General features: G+C 39.1%; 1 protein-coding gene across 19 annotated transcripts in view; it reads right to left on the reverse strand.

The window, feature by feature from the left end:
• Positions 1-25,943, reverse strand: part of PTK2 (protein tyrosine kinase 2) — a 224,032-nt gene that overhangs the window by 14,316 nt on the left and 183,773 nt on the right. For 17 of the 19 annotated variants that reach the window (XM_040588398.1, XM_040588393.1, XM_040588395.1 and 14 more), the window contains 8 exons: positions 24,530-24,645; positions 21,890-21,990; positions 20,501-20,590; positions 18,954-19,158; positions 12,416-12,527; positions 9,456-9,542; positions 8,169-8,306; positions 6,438-6,569 (listed from right to left, as the gene is read on the reverse strand). In XM_040588398.1, the coding sequence (XP_040444332.1) occupies positions 6,438-6,569; positions 8,169-8,306; positions 9,456-9,542; positions 12,416-12,527; positions 18,954-19,158; positions 20,501-20,590; positions 21,890-21,990; positions 24,530-24,645 (981 nt within the window). Of the gene's footprint in view, positions 1-6,437; positions 6,570-8,168; positions 8,307-9,455; positions 9,543-12,415; positions 12,528-13,195; positions 13,310-18,953; positions 19,159-20,500; positions 20,591-21,889; positions 21,991-24,529; positions 24,646-25,943 lie in introns of those variants that run through there. The other 2 variants (XM_040588401.1, XM_040588400.1) reach the window with 2 other exon arrangements.

A 25,943-nucleotide genomic window follows, 5' to 3' on the forward strand; every position in this document is an offset into this window, starting at 1 on the left:
TGTAAATACACATAAAATTTTACTAAAATTAGCATTATTAACTTGACAAACACTTGCTTTACACATTGCCAACAAAAATACGGAGTGCTGTTGACCACCCCCTGCAAAGTGAAGCTGTGGAAGGCAGTGGTGTTGCCCAGGCGTCTCCAAGAATCTGACCTGAAAGCGAAGATACCAAGTGCCAATGGGTAATGGCAAAGTAAAGGGTGCACAGCTACACAACCTACCTGCATCTCAGTGATCTGCATATTTACATCTTAGACTTAAGGACTGAAAATCTTTAGTGGTGCATAAATGCAAGCTCTTTTCCTCCTCCTGCCCCATCAACACTTGGAAAGTTAGGAATACAAAGAACAACAGAGAAATACTCAACATGCTTTTGCGTCCAATAACTAGTAAGAGGCCGAATTACATTTCTAGTGACTTGACTGTGTTCTAATAAACTCTAACAACTCCTGTTTCAGTGAATGACACTGATTTATTCATTTGTGTAGCTGTGGAAATTCCAAAAGATGAACTATTTTACAGTGAGTTATGACTAAACTCCCATTGTATTTTTAAATATTATTTACCAGCAATTCTCATGCTTCTACAGCAGTAAGAGCTTTGATTTTAGCCCCTCATGTTGGCATTACATTGCGATGCATTACTGGATTTTTAATCCTGATATCTTTCAGGTGTGTTTAATGCAACATTCCCTAGGTCAAAAATAGCCTCACACCCAAACTGACCCATTCTGTTGTTTACACCCCATTTCAGAGCCCCACAGCACACCATTCTATCTTTCCAGTACCTGCTACAGCCTTATACCTCCACCAGGGTTGATACAGGGTACTGGCCATACCAGAGAGCTTCTTGGCTGGATGGAGAACGATCCTTTCTGAAAGGCAGCTAAAGGGGCTGGAACGTGGGTGGTGGGTGCTGAGGTGCTCGGCACGCCTGCGTTTTTATGGAGAACATTTCTGGCAGTTGCTGGGACATAAATGTACTGAGGATATAGACACACCAGGGAGACGAGCTGGAGGGGGGAAAACCCTCAAGACATCTACTTGGTTGTGAAGCTCTGAAGTTGAACATCACAAGTAAGAGTGAAATCCCTACAAAGGCCCTCCTTAACACTCTTGTGCAGTGTACGACTGTTTCAGAACACGAAGCCCTTGGGAAATTAGAGATTTAGGGTTTCAGCTTTATCTGAAAAAGTTGTAACTTGTGAGTATATTTTCCAAGCCTTGAGGCTAAACAGTGATTGACTATGAGGACAAATTATCATCAAATGTGTTTCATACTCACAGTATGGTGCGACTTCTGAAGCAAACAAACGTTAGTGCTCTAAAATTTTATTTTTTCAGTGAAAGTGCCAACTGTACTAAACTAAAATGCAAGTTTAAGCAAAGCCTTTTCTACTTACTATTCTATTCATTAGACACATATTTAAGATTTAACACATTTAACAACGTATGTATGTCGTTAAAATCCTGCAGAAAATCAGAATCTTTCAAAAGCAAATTAATTTTTTCCTAATAAACAGTCCATCTGAAATCTTTGGAAATGTCAAGAGGACTTTTCAGACAGGATGCATATGTTGACAAACTGGAACATAATGCATTTTTTCCCCAGTATTTCTGGTTACTCTCTAATAAAAGAACGTTTAAGTCTCAGCATTCTCAGGCCATGCCAAATTGTAATGCCTTGGTGGGATTTTCTCAGGCTAAAAGTTAAGATCTTATTTTAGCAACAGTTCACATCAATTATATTTGATTTGCAGTTCTCAGTGTCAAAATAGGACAAAACCACAACTATGTGGGAATTTCAGAAAAAAACCCCAAACCCAAACATGATAAGGGAACTATGCAAGTTATTTCTTCTTAACCTGTTAATCACAGGAAAGGACTATAAATTTCTTAACACAACACTCTTCTGTCTGCTGAGGAGTTACGAAAAGGCATGCATATATATGTCTTTATAAGATTAAAACCAATGCCATACAACATCAACGCAGCCACAAAGAATGGTTCAAACAGGAAAGTAAATATAAATGAGGCTGCAGGTAACTAAACAGCCCCCAGAGAAGAAAAGCCTTCTGCAAAACGTTCAGGGACAGTTAAAGGCAGTGCCAGAAGTTACAGCATTAAGATCAGTAACTTCACTTTACTGCTGAACTAAGAGGGTCACCCTGAAAAGACACAAATGACAGTTTCTTTCCCACAACTTCTGCAAAGTAAACTAGCTAGCTACCAGTTCAGTAGGCTCTCTCATGGCATCACTACACCACTGGTTTCCTATCTGTGATTACAGGCGATTCTCCTTATGAGTCAAACTCTGCATTAAAATACAGAAGGTATACTTTCTCCTAAAACCAATTTAAACCCCAAAAATATCAGTGTAGTTTTTGGCAGTTCCAGACTTTTGTCAAAACCTACAAATAAAAGCGTCCTCAGGGAGGGGCCTTTAAAATTATTTCAACTCAATGAATTCATTGATTTGCTTTTAAATTAATTCTACACATAGGAAGTCAGGGCTGGAAGATTAACATACATCTACTGTGGCCCTCATGGAGTAATTTGATTCGTAGGAGCTGATTTTCTGTGTGCACAAATACTGTAAAGGAAAGGCAGCATACATGCCAGACTGCAGGGTAACGGGGCCAAACCTTTTTGGTTACAGTGAGCTGCAGACATCAGCAGTTGAGAGGCCATTTGCGATTGTGGAGTGTTACCTTCGGGGATGGAGGTTGTTTGGCTTCTATATGCTATGCACTACGTACATATAAAATCTTGAATAACCTTCATCAGTTTTATTTTTTTGGGGTGGAAATACCCGTATGATCCAAAAACAACTCAGCAGGAAATGCAGAATGAGAACTTTATGAATTTGTTGTAATACTGCCCATGTGACTGAAGCCAACTTCATAGGTTATAAATGAAAAGTCCACAAGACTGTATCACCTAAAAACTCCTCACAGAGAAGGCCAAAACAGACTTCCACTTGTTTGACGTAGTATGTTTGTACTGCAGCCATTTCACCCCTCCACCTGCATATGCCCTGGACAGAGACTGTCTTCTGTAGTTACCTGTACCAACCCTTAAGTGCAGTAATGCTTTCTCTTTGCTTCAGCTTCCTCAAAAATAATTAAGATATTTCTGTCTTCCTTCTTGGAGATGCTGATATCTGAAGCACTTTTATCAAAAGAGCATGAAAACCCGTAAGTTTAATCAGTACCCATTAAAGCTACCAGACTGGTGTGCAACATCCCCACTCTAGCGGAGGTGCGAGGCAGTGTCAGTCCTGGGAAAAAAATGTCCCCTGAAATCACCCCCCCCACTTCTCTTCGCATCTCACAATGACTGTATTTGGTACCATTCAAGACTAAACACTTCTCTACCTTTTGGTTTTTATGCTACAGATTTATTTTCATTCAATTGCTTCCCATGAAGAGAGATGTATTTGTTGCCTCTTTTTACAGCAGAATTTCAGAATTCTGGATTCTGTTAAGGCTGCAGCTTGCAAACACAATTTCTGTCTCCTTTCAAGTATTGACTAGTCACGTGTTCTCAAAGGACCAGTTTCAGGCAAACTGCTTACACAGATAACAACCTCTCTGATGACTGGTAAATTTCCATTTCAATGCCATTGCAATTTAATTCTTCATCCGGGGTGTCTCTTCTAGCAAACACAGCGTAAGTGCTGTTTATATGTGTACTAACACGCTTTGAGTTGTATTTTTCCCCTGTAGAAGCAGCAATAAATTTCAGGTCATGAGCAAGTTGCTGTTACTCTGGGGAAAGATGAATTGTACTAACAGAAACCCCACTGAGGATTTTTCTTCTCAGTGCAGCGTGTTACATGAAATGATTTGCAGTTGTTCCCCTGTGAGTCCAGTTCCCAGAAGCAAAAGCGAGATATAGTGTAGGAGTCTAAAGACTGTAAATAGAGCTGCTTTTGAAAGGAGCCAGTTTAAACTGAGAACACTACGCTGCTGGGTTACAGAAGTTAAAAATTAAAACCTGGCTCTACTCTCTCTATTGTTCTCTGTGCTTAAAAGGAAAAATACTCTTCTGAAACCTGCCTACAGCAGGCAAGGAAGAGCCAGACTTCAGCAAAACATTTTATCGAAATCTAAATAAAGGTTCGTGCAGAAAGGTGTCTCAAAGCAAGTGAGAGATGACATCCATTTGGAGAATTAAGTTGAAGAATTAAGTTGCTTCTCATCACCTGGAGGGAAATTAGAGAAGGCCCTTCTCCCAGGAGAAATAATGGCTCTAGTCACTCACTAGAGGACATGGGCCAAGGAGTGTGTGTGTGTGTAATATATGGCTTGCTGCTACACTGGGCCCGTGTTTGGACTCTCATGTATGAATTGGGGATTTCCTTCCTCAGGAGATCTGCAAGGCCACCAAGAGTGACTCCCCACACTCTTCAACCATCTTGATTTCTTCAGGGCTAAACCCAGAAAACCACATACTTGTTCCAAGACACACCCGTATCTATAAACTGAGGATTCCTCTGACATACATCCTGCTACGGGTTCAAATGTACCCTCTGTGGCCATCATTAGCTTGTTTAGCTTTGGGCACAGAATATAAATCTGTAACAGGCATTCCAAAGCCTGTACAGTAAAAATGTTAGTGCGGAAAGAAAAAACTGAAGTCTCTTATGGATTCCAATTCTTCATTTTGGCCATTTAAGTTCATACTTGCTTCCACTCAAAACTCTTTCTCTGTTTTTTGCCTTTTTAAACCTCTAAGGGTTTACATCAACCAAATCCAGCTCTGTCATAGGCTGTATAGCTGCTCACAAGTTCACAAGTGCTAGCAGTCCTTCGGGTAGGGGTGGCAATACAGACTGTCTCCTCGCAATAAAAACTAACACATAATGAAAACACGGTAATTCTTTTCCAAGCATATGCCAAGACTGTATTACAGATCAAAAGAACAATCAGCAAGTCTCTCCTCAAACAGCAATTCAGGGGACAGTAAACATCCTAATGGTCCAGAGGCTGAGTCCAAAGACAGCAACAAACACTACAAATAATTATCGTCTATTCTGCAGAAAAAGTCAGAAAGTTCAGGAAGGTCAGAAAGTTTTCTCCAGAAAGTTCCCACACAATCTACTGCCACCTGAGATCACAATGCCTCATTCTCCATAAGCATATTAATTCTTCAAAAAGTTCTTGACCATCTTGAAAGTTTTAATGGACAATGGGATCTTTTTGACCTCCTGGGGCTGTGAAAGTCAAAAACGACTGGTTCCACTGAAGACTGGAAAAGCTCATGCCTGAATTAGGGAAGAAATTTTCCTTTCCCCTCCCTCTCTTCAGCTTGTAATAAATTGGACAAAGCAATCTGGGTACAGTGGTTTCTCTACTCTCATCCAATGGTGAACCGCAAATTCCCAAGTGCATTTACAAGGAAACCCGCCAAAAGCAAGCTCCAGCATCCTTTAATCCAAAGTAACATCTTAACTCTGGTACAATCTGGATCTTGGCAAGACACGGGGGCATCTACCAGTAGCTCTCAAGAGCCAGTAGAGATTTATCCTACCTTGGTTGTCTTCACAGCCAACAACCCATGGTACCTGCATTTATACAGGCATGTTTTTTAACTATGTACAACATAAAAGGCTTCCAAACAAAATCTTTGAAATACACTGAAGACCAAACATGCGACTGATGTTGTCACAACCCATACCACACCACTGTGATTATCTACCTGTCAAGAGAGGCTCATGCCCCCATGGGCTTCCCAGCATGAGCCTATACAGAGAAATAGGCTACACTACCATCTTCTGCTGCATCTGCAGCCATCAGTCTCAAGTAGGAGAATTTTAAAGCAGAACTTGAATTTTGTCAACTGGGAAGCCAGTGTTGAACTAAAAGCCATACACCAGTGGCACTGACAACAAGAAAACATGACACTGCAAAGAAACCGCAACAGAAGATCCCATGACCAATGCATTTCCTCCTCCTCCTGGTGACATTCAGAGCTTTTTCCCCACCTTGCAGAGCCTGCTCATAAATTTTCTTCCCACTAACATGTCTCATTATTCCTCCAGTGCAAGACTGCTCACAGCTCTTACTACAGTCAAGGTTCTTAGATGGCTGATGGTTATCCCTTTTTTAGGGGTAGATTATGCACAGATCCATCTCCTTAAGAACAAACAGGCAATCTGGAGATTGACACAGAATTATACCCTCAACTTCCCACACATAAATACTCAGCTGGATAAAATGAGAGATTCCCTAAAAAACACAGCTGTTCAAGGTATTTGAAACACAGGACTTGCTAGCCGAACACTTCATTTAAAAACTGTTTCCAAACCTACATTTTGGTAGTGACTCCTGTATTCAGTAAATACTCTTCTTTTCACAAAAGTGACCAAGCTGCAATAAAGAGAAAAGTCAGAATGAATTAAAGAAGCACTATGAAACAAAGTCTTACCAGGAACCGTTCCTCTTTTTCAAGCCAGCGCTGATCTTCTTCCATCTCTTGTTGTTGTCGTATCAATCTCTCCTCCATAAGATGTGTGGGTAGAACCTGGCCCATTCCTCGTATGTCCAAAGTGCCTGTATCCTACAAACCAGAGTGAGTTTATTCCATCTTACAACTTAGAATTTGTATAAACAGATGCAAGAAATTATGGATTGTAGAAGAGATTTTAAAAAGCCCAAACGCTCAACAGCAGTCAAGCAGGGTTCCTTAAACGCCTTATAAACTGAAGCAGACCATCAGAAGAAACTCTTTCCAACTACATTTTATCTGCCTTGCTTCTAATCACTGAAACCAAAAAGATTTGAAAAATTCTGACTGTTTTTCAGTAATGTTGTCACTTCATATATTGCACTTCATTTAAGTTGGACAACAAAAACAAAAATTTTGTTTTCTTGGCCTTGCGCAATAACGTAACTATCCAGTTGTTAAAAGCTGCACGATACGTTTTTCACTCAAAACAAATCTGCTTTTCAGTTTTATCTGACGCTTGCAAAACATGTCACAAAAGACATTTTTAATGGATTTTTGAACAAGTTTTTATGCATGTCTTAAGCTTACAATACTCCATATACCATATCCCAATGCTGTCTGGAAATCATTAACAAGTAGCGTATAAATTCCACATTTCTAAAAAAGCCAGGGGGAGTTTGGTTACAAACTTCACTGAGATTGTTTTTAGGCAACCAACTTCCCAAGCTTTTGTGAACTTTGGCTGTAACTTATTACAAAGACGTGCAAAGCATTCATATGTTTCCACCAACACGTTTTTCAAGTATGACATAGTTAGACTAAGTTGTTTCTAGAATCAATAATCTACAGGGATGTTGAACTACTTGGGACTACAACCCTCAAGTATGTACTGTGTGAAACAACTGCATGGCAGCAATGGCAGAATATAGAGCCAGATCAACCAAGAGAAAGTACAGGCAAACTGAAGACTTGGACACCTATCTGCTTGCCTGTATTTAATGGTTATCACTTAAATGTTTATCAGAGACACAGGGAATAGAGCGTTGGTTAGAAAGGAAACAGATCTAAGAAGCTGCACAAAGTGAATCTTTGTGGGAGGGTAAAATGGAATGCAGAAAGTATAAAATACTGGAGGAGAACAGAAAAAAAACAAACCCGGAAGGTTAAAGGGGGAATTAATTTGATGTTCCTTGCAGCAGCTCTGTGCAAGCTGAAAAGCACCTAACAGGAATATAACTGAAGAACAGTTCTGTAGACCATTTCATCTTCTGTTCGGGCTAAGTTCCGAGGAAGCCTCAGATACTTTAGCTATACTGGGTATCTCCCAACAAAGGGGCATTTTTAAACAGTAAGGATACTATAGATTTTTACAATAATGTTCCCATCTCTACTAAGAGCAGTAAGTTTCAGTAAAGCCTTCTTTTAGCAAACACAGAATATTTGCTATGACTCACTTACTTAAGATAATAAGTAACAATAACCTCATCAAGTATTTGCATAAATATTACACTTTATGCCCAGTCTCACACAGGATGATTTGTTTCAAATAGAACAGAATTCAGTCATGACTCCCACCCCACTGCAGTAAGGCAATTTAAAAACCACCAGAGAAACATTTAGTTCTCCAAAAATAATCTCCAGATGTACCTAAATAATACAAAAGTGTATTTACTGTAAGAGCGCAACAACAGATGTGTCAGTTCACAATACCTCCATGTTTGGCTGCCACACTGGTATTTCCTGAGGCCGATGGTTCCAGGAATCTGCTTGATCCAAGAGAGCAGCCTGCCCAGGATAAATGCTGCCTGCCATGGCTGGTATCCCATGAGAACCAGGGTAGCCAGACACCTTTGGGGAGGGGGGGGGGGGGAGAAAAACTTTATATTAAATAAGACCTACGCTTCCCCATAATTAATCACTTCCCCCCTGCCCTCCTCAAGGAAGCAAATATGACAGCACAGAAATTACTAAGTTCAAGCAGTCACTGGGAGGAAGGAGGGGCAGCAACATCAGAAGGAGGAAGCTGAGCCAAAATATGACACAAACCCTCTTTTTTCAGTCTTTGAGGATGCCTATCATAACTGTTTGAGGATAACTATAAGTATTTGAGGATGCTTATTAAAACAGCAGCATGAGAAAGTGTTCTAACCTCTGCAGTCAAGAAGATCAAAGTCCTCTTGTGAACAGAAATGAATCTGTTGACCTATTTGTAAAGGCTACACATGCAGAGCTTGTACTAAAGTTAACAGGAGCCTGCAAACACTGCCTACAGAGCCATATAAAAATGTACCCCTAGTGTATGTTACAAGCGTAAGTCTTGAGTGACAGGATGTAATTAGTGTGCTTAGCCGCATGGCCTGAGAACTTCTCCACAGGAAAATCTACGCAGCTTTAATGAGTCTGAAGTGCTGATGAAAACAATGAAAACCTCCCACCCTCCACGACAAGAAAATCTCGACCTAGACTGCTGTATATGGCTGTAGCTTTCAACAAACCCAAGAACGCTTGAAGTACTTTCATAACAAACTTTTGTTTTGAATTTCTTCAGGAGTGTTAGGAAGAAAAGCAAAACTTGTGAGTATATGAAGCGGTAGATCTAAAGGTGGCTATCAGCCAACAGAAAATAAAAATGTTTCAGAGAAACATCAGGGAGCAGAGTATCAATAAGCCCAAGGAAAGTCCACCAGTTAATGCCATTTTAAAAGTCAACTAATTTCGTAGCTTAACACAACTGTTAATAGGAACACCACATTCCTTCAACAAATACGACAACGTCTGATGTGTTTTGTTGCAGTTTTAGGAATTTGAGCACCGTATCAGGTATGAAACTATTTGCCATCTGGAGTAAACCTACCAGGCTCGGTTCAGGGGTTGTTCTGATGTAACCCAAAACCTATTTAACAGAACTGAATGAAAATAAACCACACAAGAAGTGAATCAATTCCACCAGCTGCAGCTGCGTTATAAACCCAAAATGCACGGTGTTAAATGTAATACCTGATAATGATTTGGCTGTACCATATGCTGTGGACTCGGATAAAACCCTTCACTGGATCTCGGACTGGGGTAACCAGGTCTACTGGGCTGTAAATATAAAGGAATTTTTAGAGATTTTAGAAACAGAAAACTGAAACCAAAAAATTACTCTTCGTTGAGAGAAACATTTACAGGTGGTGCATCACAAAAGCAAGCTCAAAAAACTTCCTCTGAAATAAACACTCTAATCTGACTAAGATTTTTTGTAAACAACTAAAATTAAATTTTCCTCCATTTCTGCTTGGAAATGGATGCAGCTGAATTGTTTGCTAGGTATGCCCATAAATAACACTTGCTGTGTGAATTCTTTGTGTGTATTTAATTGCTTGCACTAAATGATCTGCTTTGTGCCATTTAACTCTAAAGAGGACATCAGCTAAGAACGTAATTCTTAAGTGATGTTTCCAGGTGCAAATATAGCGTTGGGTCTGAGTTCACAATCTGCAGTACATAAAGCTTTGGTATTAATTTGTTGCTTTTGTGACCATTCCCAAAAGCAAATTCTTTTGCTTCAGTCAGAACGCAAAACAAACTGGTTTGTTTAGCATGAATATTTCCATGTGTTATTCCAAGGACTAAAGTTGTGATAATTAACTTCTGTGTAACCAACTGCCTCAACAGGGAAGGTGCCTTTGATCATATTCTGAACTCCATGATCGCTTCATTGTCCATGCTTTGTTTGGCAGCCATTGCCAGCCAAGAAAAAACAAGACAGAACTAGCTCCTGTTAAAGAGGACAGCTAAACAACAGCTATCAAGAGTCTTTATCTGACTATCTTGCTTTACTCCTTCAGGAGAAAGGCAATCCTTTACAGGTAAACAAACAAGATTATAATCACAGGAACACATGAGAAAAGTCACCGGCACTTCAGACAGCACTATTATTAAAAACCTGCATGAAAAAGAGCCTGGTTTTCTGCACACATTGAACAAATCACCCTTTTGCCAGAACAGGTATAGAAATTTCACACTACTGAAAGAAGTAATGTTGGAAAATGTTGCTTAGAACAACATACTTTTTATCTTCAAAGCAGAAGTGTTCTGTTATTTTGGTATTAATGCTCCAGAAGTGTGTGTGTGTATATATATATGTTTTGTTTTGTTTTTTTAAATAAGTAGCAGTGCTGTTGGGTGTTTAAGGAGAAAAATTAACCAAAGAGGGAAAAAAACCTCCAAACCTCATGATTCTGCAAATGGGCTCTTTCAGTCTTCTGGCAGTTAAAGGCATTACTTTGAGATTGCAGAATTTTATGAAAAATGTCTTTATCATTCTGTACTAGGATATTTTCTTAGGTTTCTAATGGAAATCACTTGGGATACCAGTAATTTCTTAGTACAAATGGTGATTATTTGAGAATTATTGAATTAGTTGAGAATGTGTAGGAGTTTAAGGCTATAAATAAAATGGCATTTAAGACCTATAAAGACCTGAAACTCTTATAATGAATTATTGGAAGAAAAAAAATCAAGCTGTCACTATTAAAGAATTAGATAATAACCTAAGAGATACATAAAGTCTCATCTCTACAAAATTCAATCTGTTCAAATGTCATTAGTATGCACATCAATATTTTAAACACAAATACCATATAAAAACACCTAACCAAGAACTACATCACATATACAGGGAGGACATACCGACCCCCTCAAAAAAGATACGCAGTGGTAGAATGAATTTCATCTTAATAACTCTTTTGTCAAGTGTTTCAGTTTATACATCACACCCAATGCTCTAACGATAGTAATTTCTAATATTATGTAGCTCATACATTACATTAGTAAAAGGCACTTATTCTGTTTGGATTAACTCCAAAACTTCAAGACTAAACAAATTCTTCAAACAAGATTGTAATGATTAAGTAGCATATTGTTGCAGTTTATGCAGTTTGTCTGCTTCTGTAACTCAGAATATTCTCTGCTTGTATATACACCAAATCCTGCCAGTTAATCTCAGATGGCTAAACAGGTTGATGGATTGTTTGCTGGTTTTAACTCTGAAATGAAAGCAACAACTCCACTGCCCATATTTCTTGGTTGCCATAAAGCTATCAAAACGCAGAACCAAGCTTGGAAATCTATCAGGCAACAAGCTGGGTATGGGGAAACAAAACAGAATAAAAATAAGTTGCCTTCCTATGAGTGCTGGGGGATGTGTGCAGCAGAAGGTGCCACACGAATACTACTGAAATCATTATCAGCACCAGAGCTTGCATATACAGCTACAGGAATTCATCACAAACTGATCAGGATGCAGATAATATTCCACATTACAGCGGTGACTGCAGATGAAATTCTTCAAAATACAGGCTTGATCCTTCAAAGTGCAAAATAACTCCAACGAGAAGCAAACAAGTTACTGAGAGAAGAGAGTGCTCAGCAACTGGGGAGATCAGAATACCACAGCTGCAGAACACATCCGTGACATGCAAACGGGACAGGCATGTAATGAAACGAAATTAAGTGTAAATTAAATCACATAAGGTCCTTGGAAGCAAATCTCTAATTTTTTTGTCCAGAATAAGGAAAATGCCATTATTTCATTTCTATCCTTTCACTAACATGTTATAAATAAACTTCTTGCTGGTCGGTGGACTCACTAGCTAATGTTTCATAGGAGTGCTACAAGAGAAGAAAAAAGAAAAGGCCAGGATACAATTTTGTGGCAACTATGGCAGTCTTTTACAAGTTAAACAAGAAGAAACAGGAAATCATTAGTGCATTATTATAGCGTGTATCAGTTCTAATAACAGTTCAACTATAGCTGGGTCATTTCAGGCAAGTATTAGCAGGATGATGATAAATTTGACCAGAATGCCGCTGTTTGAACAAACCCGTCAAAGAAGGCTTTGAAGAAATAAAATGGAATAAAAAGAGGGGTTTTATTTATTTTTTAAACCCACATAATTTGCAGTCTTAGATACCTTGGGAGGAGCTTCATCTGATCCTCCTGAGTCCCAGGATACAGTGACTTGTCGCCTGGATTCCATTCTCATTCGTTCTTCTTGCTGCAGCTTCTCTTCTTCCAGTATTGTACTAAGAAAAATGCATTATATTTAAGTAAAACTCTAGTTCAATGTCTGACAAACCTCCCCCCAAAGCTCTCACTTTTTCAGACTAATGAACACTATTCAACAAAGTGATTGAGCACTGAAACACAAACTTATTTTACTTATATTGTATATTGGTTAGGTTTCTGAAAATCAGTATCAGGAAGAAATACTTCTGTAGGATTACCAGCGTGCTTTTAACAACAGAAGCAGCACCAAGTTTTTAGAAAGCTGTGGCTGATCTTGCACAATTTTTTTTTGCATGTTAACAGTCCTTTTGATGTGTAATTACACAGAGAAATCCTCAAAGACAATAAATCAAGCGCTTACTTGCATGAAAACTTACTGTTCACAAGAAAATACTACACTGAACTGCCGCAAAGGTTCAAAACAAACTGAATATGTTCTTTACTGAAGCCCAACAGAGCTTCAGATCACTGGGATTTGTTTTCTTTTTTAAACAAAGCAGTCAACAAACATTTTAAAGACTAGTCTTCAACTCTTATATTTTAGCCTACCCAGGAACACACTCAGCAAACTAATTTAGCAAAACAGAAATATCTGACAGTATTCACTCAGCTTCTAAACATTCAGGTCAAAAGGCTATATTTTCAACAAAGTACAAGACAGTAGTAAAACTAGTTTGCTACTTACCACTGTTCTGACTATTAAAGAGACTGTTTGAAGTTCAACGTGATACTGCTGCCCCCACAGCAGCCTCCTCCCAGTTCTGCTATGTGGATTATTAATGTTGGATATTTGCCATTTGAAAAATACTCAGAATGAAGCTTTGAAATAGGGAGCTGCAAAGCCGTTGAAGCTGCACGCTACATGAATAGTCTGGAGATGTGAGTAGGGCAGATCATTTACATATTGCTATCCCCAGTGTAAAGATAATCCTGTAAAGGAGCTATTCCAGTTTCTTAATCACTCCCGTTTCCAGAAACAAAGCTAGGTTCTGAGTTTATAATCTCCTGTTCAGTCTTCTAAATAGCCACCCAGAATTACTCATGCAGGGGATGAGATCAACTACAGCAATCTATTCTAATCTTGGAACTTTGTTGCTTATTTCAAGAATAAATTCCTGCTTGGTTAGAGATGAGAGCTGTGCTTTTCCTTACTCAGCCACCAAAAAAATCTATGCCACTTCTAAAAAGCAGAGAAGTCATCTCGTCTCACTGCAGCTAAACCAAGTTTGTAAGTATTGCTGCAATTTCCATCCATCATTACTGAAGTAACACAAGAATGTGGAATGAAAACAAAATCGGTCAAGTTATTTGCAAAAGTCATCCTGATACAACTACCATGGAAACACAGCTACAGCCCAATGCAGGGAACTAAAAAGAGAAAATCTTTCTATTATACTTCCCTCTTCTTTCAGAATAAGGAAAATGAGGTTATTTCCTACTTGAATCCATGAAAAACTAGCAAAAGCGCACAGCTTTACAGCTAGGTCACACTTCAGATATTCAGCGAGCATTTTTATATAGCCTGAAAAATCAGCTGACATGCATCTGCAGCCATGAACCATGATAATGACCTTTCAAGAAATACCTCTGAATTTTAAAAAAGCACAACAAATCAAGACAAAAAGAAATCCATCCAGCCATTACATGAATAAAATACAGATTTTTTTAACAGAGTTGTTGATACAGTAGTTGCTCTACTCCGAGCAGAAGAATGGAACAGGAGTCGGCTAAAAGCAGCTGACTAAATTTAGAGATGGCTTATTGACAATTTGGGGCCATGCGTATAATTTGGAACAGCACAGCCCTGTTTTTCCACAAGGAATGAAACACCAATACCTATCTGCCTTGCCATCAAAGCCATTTTATCTGTGGTGTCACAGTATTCAATGCAATACCATTAACTTAAATCACATCACTGGACATGACGAATTTCTACTGAAATGGCTTGTTTTTTGTAACATAGGCTCAGATGTTTGCCTTAGAACTCTAATTCATCCCACTCTGCTCTTTCATCACCTGGGTCATCAGCGGTCCTTTCCCCAGCAACCCAGCAGCCTGGTCAAAGCCCGATCACTGTAGCGGAATTTGTACTTGGATGCCCTTGAGTATTGCCAATGAGAATATAAAATAGAAATGCCTCAGAGAAGCATTACTTGAAAAAACACAGAAAATATAAATGACTCACAGAAACGTCTTTGTTTTTGCAAAGGGAAGACCAATCCATAGACAGAGTAAAAGCATGCCAAGAGATATTTTTGACCTTTTCCCAGTGCAGCTGCTCAAGCACTCTGAATACTTTATTAGAATTTGCAGAAGGTCAGGGAAGTCAGATCTAGGCATATTTTCCCAAACTGCATGTATTTTTAGCAGCACAGAGGAGCAAGCAGAGAAGTATTTCTATTCATATGATTCCCCCAGCAAATCTTGAGGTAGTACAGACAAACTTAACTCATCTTCTTGGCTAGGTTAAGTTGATGAAAAATCTTGACCATTAACAGTTTGCAAAACTGATAAACTAACTGAAATTTACTGAAATTGGCCCGTGACAATGGAAACGAAACATTTACTGGGAGCTTCAGTGTACAAATATCTGAAATACTAAAATGTATCCTTACACTTCAAAAGGCACAGCAATAGCAGTGTTTGCTGCCGTGGTGAATGGGAACCTACAATAAGTGCTGACCATGATCAAGCAGCCTTTTTTTCCTCTCAGTGGTCTCCAGGCAGCAGAAATGCAAAGCTGGATGCTGAAGAACATATTTTTGCATACTGCTCTAATTTAAAAGCACTTTCATATGGATCACAGATTATTCCTAATGGTCACTGTCAAAGAGCAAAAGGCTAATGAAGCATTTTGCAGCCTTGATCACCTATCTGAAGTATGTGATAAAGTATTTTTTTGGCAGGATGCCACAAAAGGAGAGGACTCAAACTGCTCCCCACTCTTACCACTTTTTTATTTACAAGCAACATTTTAGGACCTACATCAAATGCTCAAGTCCAGTTCTCATCAGTTAATTATGTCACTGTTCTAACAAAAAACAGACTTTAAAAGCATGAATCAGTCTTTTCTTTCTTTCTTTTTATTTTTTCCCCATTCTTTTTAGAGCTGTACTTCACAGGCTCTGCAGTGCTAGGATACTACTGGGGTCGCCCACTCTGTTAAAACCTCTGCTGCTTCACCAGTGACCAACAGAAGGCCAGTGACGCTTATCACAGCAGTGATACAACTGCTGATTATTTTGCTATTTTTAGGAGAAAGGGTTACTGCTAGGTGCTTTAAACAGAATTCATTCAATGATGCAGTGAAAATGTCATTCAATTACATTAATTTGAAAGCTCAAAATTAAAATCCAACTTAACCTCCAATGCAAACCCCCCTCTGTTTTAACAGAATTACCAACCAAAAGGACATTCAGGGCACCACAACTTGTAAGCGCAGCCTGGGACCTGATTTACATGAAAGCCTGTGAGTACAGTGGGGCTATCTTAGCAATATAGGCTTGCAGCATATGGAACATAGCACTGAATAAATTAAATTTATTATGTGCATGCATAAGATAGCGTATGGTTATAGTGAGTGTGCAATTATAGTATAGTAAGTGTATGGTTACAGGAAGCGGCTAGAAGTTGTTCTGAAGAGAAATGCTGTAAAAGTGATATTGTATGATCTGGGTACATTGGTTCACTTTGCAAAGGGCCTTTTGTATTAATTACTACATAATGCAAGACTAAAAATCTCTTCTACACAAAGTCAGCAAGGCAACCTGATTAAAATATCCCAGATTCTAATTTTGGCCCAGTCAGTAACAGAACTGCAGGAGTAGAAAGGTAGCACCTCACACCCAGACTTAATCTCGCTTTTACATACAATTTGTGCAAAGCAGATGTACCAGGAAATGGGAAAAACATCAAATAATAAACAGAGAACACATGAAATGCTTATGTTCCCATCAGTGCTATTTCAGATGCAGAAAAGATATTTTTTTTTCCCAAAGCCATTGACTTTTTCTCATTAAAACAGAGAGGAACGTTGCGGTACTGTATCATTGACTTCAAGCAAACAACTAGTCTGCTCTCAGCTTGAAAAGACAACCCTGGACAGGATCCAGAACGAGCAGCAGCAACACCACACAGAAAAGGCCACCAGGGAAATGGCTTGTTTTTGCAAGTTCATGGGAATTTGAGTTTTGAAACACAATCTTTTCTAGCTGCCTGAGATTGCCTCATCATAAGGGAACTGGCAACCTTTCCAGCAAGAGGCTGCCTCTGTCTGCAAGCAGCGCAAAGAAGCCCTAAGGACAACTGTGCTGCCTAACTTCCAGGAGACAAAGGTCACCAGCCTGGTGTGGCAGAAGACTGCTTTTGTGAGAAGAGAGTAAAAACTGGATTTTAGGGCTGCTGTGGTGCCAGGAGAGAGGCTGCCCTCTAAACTATCAAATCTCCTAGCATGAATAAAGGACCAAAAATCCCACCTCCCTCGGTGCATTTTTCATCTAGCATCAGAGAATCATTTAGGTTGGAAGGGACTCCTGGAGGTCTCAAGTCCAGTCTCCTGGGAAAGCAGGACTCCATGCACAGCAAGGTCTGGTTGCTCAGAGCCTTTTCCAGTCAAGGTTCAAAAGTCTGCCAGCATGGAAATTCCTGAGTCTTTCTGGGTGACCTGTTTCAAAGCTTACCCACGCACACTAGGAAACACTTTAATTTGTAACCAAGGACAATTTGCCCTGCTGCATGTCGTGAGTGTTTGTTCTCACCCTTTTTTCCGAGGAGAAGCAGGCTCTTGGGCACTGGCCTACCCTTTTCATATGGTGCTACCTTTCCACCAGATCTTTCACTTTTTTTTTTTGCCCTTTCCCCCTCCTGTCTCATGCTGTTGTAATTCTTGCTGCCTTTGCTCTTTTTCTGAGTATAGCCCACATTTACTTCACCACCCACAAAACAATTACTTTTAGTCTGGATTTACTCATCCTTTTCCCTTGCTGGTGAGACGCCCTCCCTGCCCTGCCTGGGTTTACACACCATAGCCCTCTTCCTAGTCACATTTTTAGGGCTTCATCTTCCTCTGTGTCAGCCACCTGTAAGTTACCAGTACAATCTGACAGCAAATTAAAAAGAATCCTATTCTTCCAGAGCCAAAAAAAAAAAAAAAAAAAAAAAAAAGCAAGCACATTGCCGATTTCCACCTATTACGTAAATCACACAACTGGTCTATCTTTTCCTTGCAATCTCTACCCAGCCCTATGATGCCTTCCTTTGTGGTTAACTCCACACAGTCAATAGGATAACTTATTTGTGAGAAGAGCTGTTCTTCCTCTAGCTATGTCATTATTAGTCTACACTGCAGCTCCCAGAGTAACAGATGGTGGAACCATATGAAATGTTAAGAAATAGCAAAAAACTTAAAAGATAGCTAACTTATCCACACTGCACCTCTGAAACAGCATCATAATTATATTAAATCTGTCTCTTATTTTAGCTACCTATGAATTATCTTGTATCATGAACACCCAGTGACAGCACAAAATGATATTATGAAAACAAAACATGCCATAAAGCACAACTTTGAAACAAGACATAAGATAAAACTGAATAATTTGGCAGTGAATTACAACAAATCCAAGAATGGATTTACAATGTACAATAACTACATATAGTTTAAAGCTTATATTGACTTAGGCAAAATGGATCAAAATCTCTCAAAACCACTCATAAAATCTCAAAGTTGGTCACACATATCAGATGTGTCTGCACAATATCTCAGTGACGTTTCGAAGTTTAAATACCACTCCCATTTATGGCTGGTGAAACAGAGATATGGACACTGGAATAAATTACTGCAAAATAAACTAGGGTGTGAATTTAAACTGGTATCAAAAGTGTGTGCTCAAATTTATTCCAAGGTATGTATAAGGTAGTCTATATCCTGGTTTACAACAGGTAAAAGAATCTCTAGTCAATAATGCCACATTTATTGCAGGCTCAGGCCAACTAGTGTGCTACGTATGTTATAAAAATAACTTTCAACAGCATTCACCTGATAGTTCATTTATCTAAGAAAGGATACATTTCTACCCCAAAACTGTCCTCTGCATTCTTTACTAGGTAATCACTCTAAGCTCTTTCTGCACCCCTCCCCAAAGATTGTAGCATACATAGCTAAAATTACAAGCAAACTGCAAATTGCTAATAAAATATGGAGTTTTTATTGGGAGAGAAAGGTGATTCATACTTCCAGTTATTCGAATTTATTACCTAGTCTAATTTTCTCCAACAGATAAGGTCCAGATTTCCAAAAGAGTAGCAACAACCTGGCCTTCTGAAGATAAAACTTAATACACTGTGTCTTGCATTTTCCACAGAAAGATAATACTGTAACAGAAGATACAGCGAAAATAAGTATTTCTGAACAAGGAAACGACCTTTCAGAAGTATAACCCTACCTGAGTTGTGCTTTAAGTTCAGTAAACCTGGGTCGTCTACTAGGGTCGTATGCCCAGCACTTGGTCATAAGGCTGTAGAGGGTAGGAGGGCAGTTTGGAGGCATTGGGAGCCGCTCACCGTTCTCAATTCGCCCAATCACATCATTGTTCTTCACTCCCTGGAAGGGCTTTACCCCATGCATTAGGATCTCCCACATACACACACCTGAGAAATACAGACAAAAAAATTTTCTCCAGTGTAAGCAACCAACAAAACCTGTTAAAAAAGAAACAACCCCCAATTCTGTACAGCCTAACAGTGCAATTTCTTCGAAAACATACAGCTAGGGAATCAGTTTTGACTTACCAGCCAGCAGCAGAGATGAGTGACGCGCAGTAGGATTACACACTCAGTATCAACCTGAACTACTTATGAGGAAGCATGACCCACAGCTGGCTCATGGCAGCCTGGCTTCACGTGTAAAACTACCTTTTACCTTTTGTAAATCAGAATGGTTGCTCATATTCAAATCTACTTTTTTATGAGGTAGCATGAGTTGTGTTTGCTTTTCCCTTTGACTAGTTCTAACTGGCTTGTTTCGACACCTCGAGCGTATTTTCACTTTGAGGGTGTTTTAACACTGGCACTGATCCAAATTTTTTGTGCTCAAACTGTGTAATAAAACAGTTTCTGTTGAAACTGTGTTAAAAGCACAAAGGGAAAAATGGTCTGTCAGCTTAGGATTGGCCAGAGTGTTCCATTGACTTCATTCTTCTAACTCTGACTGTACTAGAGCTTCCTTCAAACTATTAAACCTGCTAAAATTCACATACCCTTTACTTAAAAACATTCAAATGTTATTCTGTAAAAAGGGTGAACTTTTTCTTGACTGCCCTGCTCTTGTTTTAAGTCTCATCATCTTTGTTCCTTTACACAGCCTATCTTTGCACTGTCCAGATCAGCAGTCTGGACAAAGTCTGAGCACCAATGATCAGATTCATACACAAACTTGCATATTTAGGAGAAAAGGTCAAGGCTTCAGGACATTCCCATTTACCCTTATTTTACTCAGTTTCCGGTCATAATTCGTAAGCTAGCAGGAGATATGAAAGTCAAATTAAGTAAGAATCTAGCATTAAAGATCTGGAATAGGATATCACATAGGCTAATCTATGCTATAAGCAAGGAAATGGGCATATCATCATAAAAGAAAAAGTGAGAGTACAAAATAGAAACAGCAAGTAACAGCGGTATAACAGAAAGAAATCAGAGGGAAAAACAACAGTAAAAACATCACCTCATGACTATGACTTAATTTTCTCATACTTTCATTTCTGTCAGCTTCTTACTAGAGGCAAAAAGGCACATGCAACTTTAGGCTTACTGAGTAGAAAAAGGAAAGAAAAACACATAAATGGAAAATGTGCTGGAAGAAACCACATTTTCAGAATGTACAGTAAAAACAGTGCCAAGTATCTGGAAATTTTTCATGTACAGTAGTTAAAATGAAACATCGAACTTTTCTAACAGGACACTTAGGAAACCCCACCACTTAGTGTTCACTTACCAAACATCCACACATCACTAGCTGAGGTAAATCGTCGGAAGTTGATTGACTCTGGAGCCATCCATTTGATAGGTAATTTTCCTTTGGAAGCTACGTGGAAGGCAAGACAAGGCAGGCTGTTATTCCTCCTGCTACTGAGCTCAAACAGATTTTGTTCTCGGTGAAGTAATTCATAAGCAAAACCCATCCCCAGTGAAGCACTTTATCAAACCTTGTGTTGCTGTCACTATCAAATATCACAAGAGATTTCTGTACTGTCTGACCAGCTCTGCTGGGAGCCCTCTATCTAGAAAGAAGAGCAGCACTTTCCTTAAGTATTCAGACTGACTGAGCTCCTTCAAGTTTTAAGTTAATTCTTATTTCGAGATGCAACTACTACAGTTAAGAAGGTACAGGCACCAGATCTCACACAGTCACAATATCACATCAAGGCAGTAGATGTTTTTATATGACTTATTAAGAAAGGGTAGGTTGTTTGGCCTTATATAAAGCAGAAAAAAGAATGAACAATAACAACAAAAAAATAAATCCCTAAACCTCCCAATAAAGCCCCCGACAACAAACTCCAAAAGCACAAGAAGAAATGATCATCAAAATTATACCCCCTCTCTTCTCAGCAATTAAAATAATGATATGTAGCTCACAGTGATATGGGACAAATGAAACGAGGAAACATAATGGGAGTATAAGGGGACAGATATAGGATATTTTAAAACATATAATGAAACTAGAAAAATATTAAAAATTGTATTTATGAATACACGGTTTCATAATATACACCAGATCTGAAATGCTAGTTTGGTACCCTACATGCAATCTCTATTCTGCTTTATTTCCCATCTATCAGGCACTGCAGGACACCTCACAGCTGCTGGAGTCACTGAAGATCAGTATTCCATCCAAGACGCAGGGAAAAGTAAGCTTTAAAGACTTTTTTTGCACTGCATCTCCCTAGTCCAGAGGCATCTGAAGTATGCAACGTGTAAGGACAGCACAAACTCAAAATTTATCTGTAGGTAACCTTGAACTATTTTTAGGTTACCTGTGTTATGCCATGAATATTAACTCAAAAAGGCCTCATATGTGGGTAGTCTTCTAAAAATTACAAAGAAAGCACTATAAGCTTGTCCTAAAAAGCAGCATCTTACCTACATATGAATTTCCTACTTTTTGCAACTTAAATCAGACCTTGTGATTGATTCTTCTTCTTAAGCACACCTGTAGGAATTTACTGCCATCTATTAAATTGTTGAATAGCTTGCCTTTTTATACAAATAAACCAGCTAGACTAAGTAAACTGCTGAATTACTTTTGACAACAAACTCAGTATTTGTGAGAAGCAATTGTGTTCCAACTGCCCTGTGAGAAGGGTCTGGAGTATTAACTTACCTTTATAGTAAGTACTGTCCTCCATGTATCGGGATAAACCAAAGTCACCTAATTTCACACAGTCAGTGGCAGACACCAGCACATTTCTAGCAGCAATATCCCTGCCAAAGAGAGGAGACATTATTTCTAGTCATTTAAAATCATAAAGCGCTGAAATATCATTTGAAAACAATTATTAAACCCCAGAAGTAGCAGACTCCTTTGAAAGGACTGAATTATTTTTCACGTTGTTGTTTGGGTGTGTCTGTACAGAAAAAGACTGTATTTATTATATTTGTATTTATTTGTATTTATTATATTATATTATTATATTTGTCTACTGATGCTGAGAAGTTTGCAGAAATGCTGCAGTACAGTTGATCCTTGTAAGTAGTAACTGTTGTCTGAAAGTATAACTGTCAATGTAGTCATCAAAAGAAAAAGTTTTATTCTTCATCTATTTAAATATCTCAGGAGAACAATTTTTGTATGTTAGAACTGATGGAAAGAAGAAAATTTGCCTCCTGACCCTGCAAAGGTAAGGAACTGGTTTAAGATCTCAGTCCTGTAAGAGGCTTCCTAACAAGGAGAGCTCAGGTTTTAGTGACACCACAGGGATTACAAAAAGACTTAGGCATTTTTCTCTTGAAGTTTCTGAGGTGAGACAACCTGCCTTATTACGTGTCTGTTGATTCTGCATTTCAGCAGGCTTGACTAAGTATAGACAAATTTAGCTTTGAGCACCAAACTAAACGAACTGCCCATTACAGGACAGTATGAGTAAGCTGTATCATAGAATCACAGAATGGTTTGGGGTGGAAGGGACATTAAAGATCATCTAGTACCAAACCCCTGCCACAGGCAAGGACACCTTCCACGAGACCAGGTTGCTCAAAGCCTGGGCTTGAACACTGCCAGGGATGGGGCATCCACAGCTTCTCTGGGCAGTTATTTTGAAATTTTATTCCTTGAGTTAAAAAAAAACAGCTACTTGGCCAAAATCATAGAATTGCTTAGGCTGGATCACGGAGTCCAACCACTAACCTAATACTTTCTGTTTGCAATACTTCCAGGGATGGTGACTCAACTGCTTCCCTGGGAAGCCTGTTCCAATGCTTGATAGCCCTTTTGGTGAAGAAATTTTCCCTAATATACAGCCTAAACCTCCCCTGGCACAACTTGAGGCCGTTTCCTCTTGTCCTATCACTTGCTACCTGGGAGAAGAGACCAACAGCCTCCTGCCTACAGCTTCCTGTCAGGGAGCTGTAGAGGCCATAAGGTCTCCGCTGCGCCTCCTTTTCTCCAGGCTAAACAGCCCCAGGTCCCTCAGCCGCTCCTCACAAGACTTGTGCTCCAGACCCTTCACCAGCTTCACTGCCCTGCTCTGGACACGCGCCAGCACCTCGATGTCTTTCTTAAAGTGAGGGGCCCAAAACTGAACACAGTGTTTGAGGTTTGGCCTCACCAGTGCCAAGTAGTCCTGCTGGTCACACTTTCTGATGCAAGCCAGGATGCTATTGGCTTTCTTGGCCATCTGGGCCCATGGCTGGCTCCTTCTGCAGAGCCTTTCGGCCCTCAAGCAGATCAACACTCCCACCCAGCTTGGTGTCATCTGCAAACTCACTGAGAATGCACACGATCCCCTCGTCCAGATCACTGATAAAGATATTAAACAGGACAGGCCCCAATACTGAGCCCTGGGGAACACCACTTGTGACGGGTCACCAACTTGCTATAACTCCACTCACCCCCACTCTTTGGCCTCAGCCATCCAGCCAGTTTTTTATCCAGCAAAGAGTATGTCTGTCCAAGCCATGAGCAGCCAGTTGATACCCTAGTATCTGTAACAATCCTAAGGGCTTGTTATTTACAATGTTTTTATATAAATATGTATATGTATACATACCTAATATATATGTGTTTGTACGTACAATATATACAACATACATGTAGAACTGGAATGTATGTATTTAAACACAAATAAAACCTTCAAGTTCAAAATGAAATTGTACATGATAATTGGAGTGCTGTGAACTTCTAATTGCATAATGTAAGAGGCTACAGCCAGTTTCATCTCCCTAGAAAGCTCATGTTCAAATTCAAGGGAGTAAAATTCAGAACACACCTAGAAGGAAATTTTGGTTCATTTTCTGGTTTAGCCAGTACTTATACTCTACAAATATTTTGCTTTCTTTGCTCTTTACCTAAGAAACTGGCTACCCCTTATTTTGCTTTTCTGTATTTGGATTTCGAAGATTACAGTTGACTCTCAGCTTTGAAAAAATACTGTAATCACAAAGCAGCAACTCAGCCAAAATCTGTTCTGCTTAAAAGCCAGCATCATCTCCTAGTCAATCTAGGAGCAGGCCAGCAGGTGTCACTCTTGAAAAGGGTGTCGTTTTGCTGACAGCATCTGAAAAAATGGCATATAATACGAAGTCTAACAAAACAGTTCAGTGGATTTTAAGAGTTTGAAATACTCTTTATGTAAGTCAAGGAAAAGAAACACAAAAGGAAGGCTTCAAAGAATTGAACTATGTGTTGTAAATGTTTGTGGTCACTTGAGCTGATATTTCTAACAGCCAGACCGCTACCAAAACTCCGTTAATCTAGAACACCTCGTATAGAAATAAACATGTACATACATATAAAACAACTTACCTATGTACAAATCTTTTGCTCTCTAAGTAGGCAAGTGCTGTGCTAAGCTGGTAAGCATAGAGTATCAGAGAGGCCAGATCCAAGCTGTATTTTCTTACTTGTAAAAACGATCTCAACTTTTTGCAGAAAGAAGAAGAAATGGAAAGAAGTTAGGACAAAAAAAATAACAAATTTGAACACGGCATATCTCAATTTGTAAAGTTCACACAAGTATGAACGGACGTGTTCCCTTAAGACTGGATGAGAAAAGAAAACCACCTGCCTTGAAGAAATCTGACACGAGTTAATTTCAAGTAGTTTTTACTTCACAAAAACTTGTTAGCTAAATACATACAAAAAATTTTTGTACGTTGCTTTCATGCTCCTTTTGAAGGGCATATGCTGCTGCTGTTCCAGAGCAAAGCACTCCTGGACTTTTCATGCATTCCTCCCTTGAGAACCGTGCATGGGTTTGGCCTAAATAATTTCAGAACAAAACAGTACATGGCCAATCCAAACACTGATTAGATCAATAGTCTTTTGGAAGCATTTATTTTAATCTACGTTTGCTAAAACAACTGGATTTAGCTCAGAGTAGCCAATATCAGTGCAGAATTTTTGTAAGCTATATTCCCAGTATAAGGCAGTTAGGACCTAATGGAAGGTGGCACTAGAGTCTCTTTATAAACTAAACCAAGGCTTTGAAAAGTGATTTGGGCACTGGAAAGGAAATCTGTAATTTTTTGACAGAAAATCACTTCTCTGCTACAGTTTTTTCTGCCCTTTTGTTTTTTGGTTGGTTTGTTTGGGGTTTTTTTGGACAACGTATTGCAGTTTGGTTATTACAATGACTATCTTAAAATGCAGTATGAAATACCACTTCAGCTCACATTTTCAGAAACACAGCTCAAAGAAAACAAACTGATCATAAAAACTGAGATCTAGTTTTGTGTAAACCATTCATCCAAAAGACATAATAATGAGGAAAGTCATCTTATCTAGGGTCTCTGCTGCAGAGACTGTACAGATAAAAAACCTGTAAGAAATTCAGGTTTCCAAAGAAAAACACAGTATTTACTCAAGAAGAATAAACGATGTACTACAATTTCACTTCTAGAAGGTATGCTTGAAAATGCTGTTTAAATGACATCACATTATCTTCATCTTGACACAGGTCAGGCTCTCACTCTGGAACAGCAATTGAATTCTCTGAAAAATATGACTAAATCACTTTGGTATGAACTGATGCAGTTCCTCAGCGGAGGAGTTAGGTCAAATGCTGCCACTCCTGTTTCTGAGTCCATAGTTCTACAAACAAGTAGAACTTCACGTTTGAAGAGAGTGTCTTTGCATTAGTAGTACTGTGAAGTGATTTTTTTTCGGTCTTTTGTAAAGGTATCTGTGAGCTATGAGAGAAGACCAAAGTTGTACAAGG

The sequence above is a fragment of the Falco naumanni genome, chromosome 3 (assembly GCF_017639655.2).
Source record: "Falco naumanni isolate bFalNau1 chromosome 3, bFalNau1.pat, whole genome shotgun sequence".
NCBI classification, from domain to species: Eukaryota; Metazoa; Chordata; class Aves; order Falconiformes; family Falconidae; genus Falco; species Falco naumanni.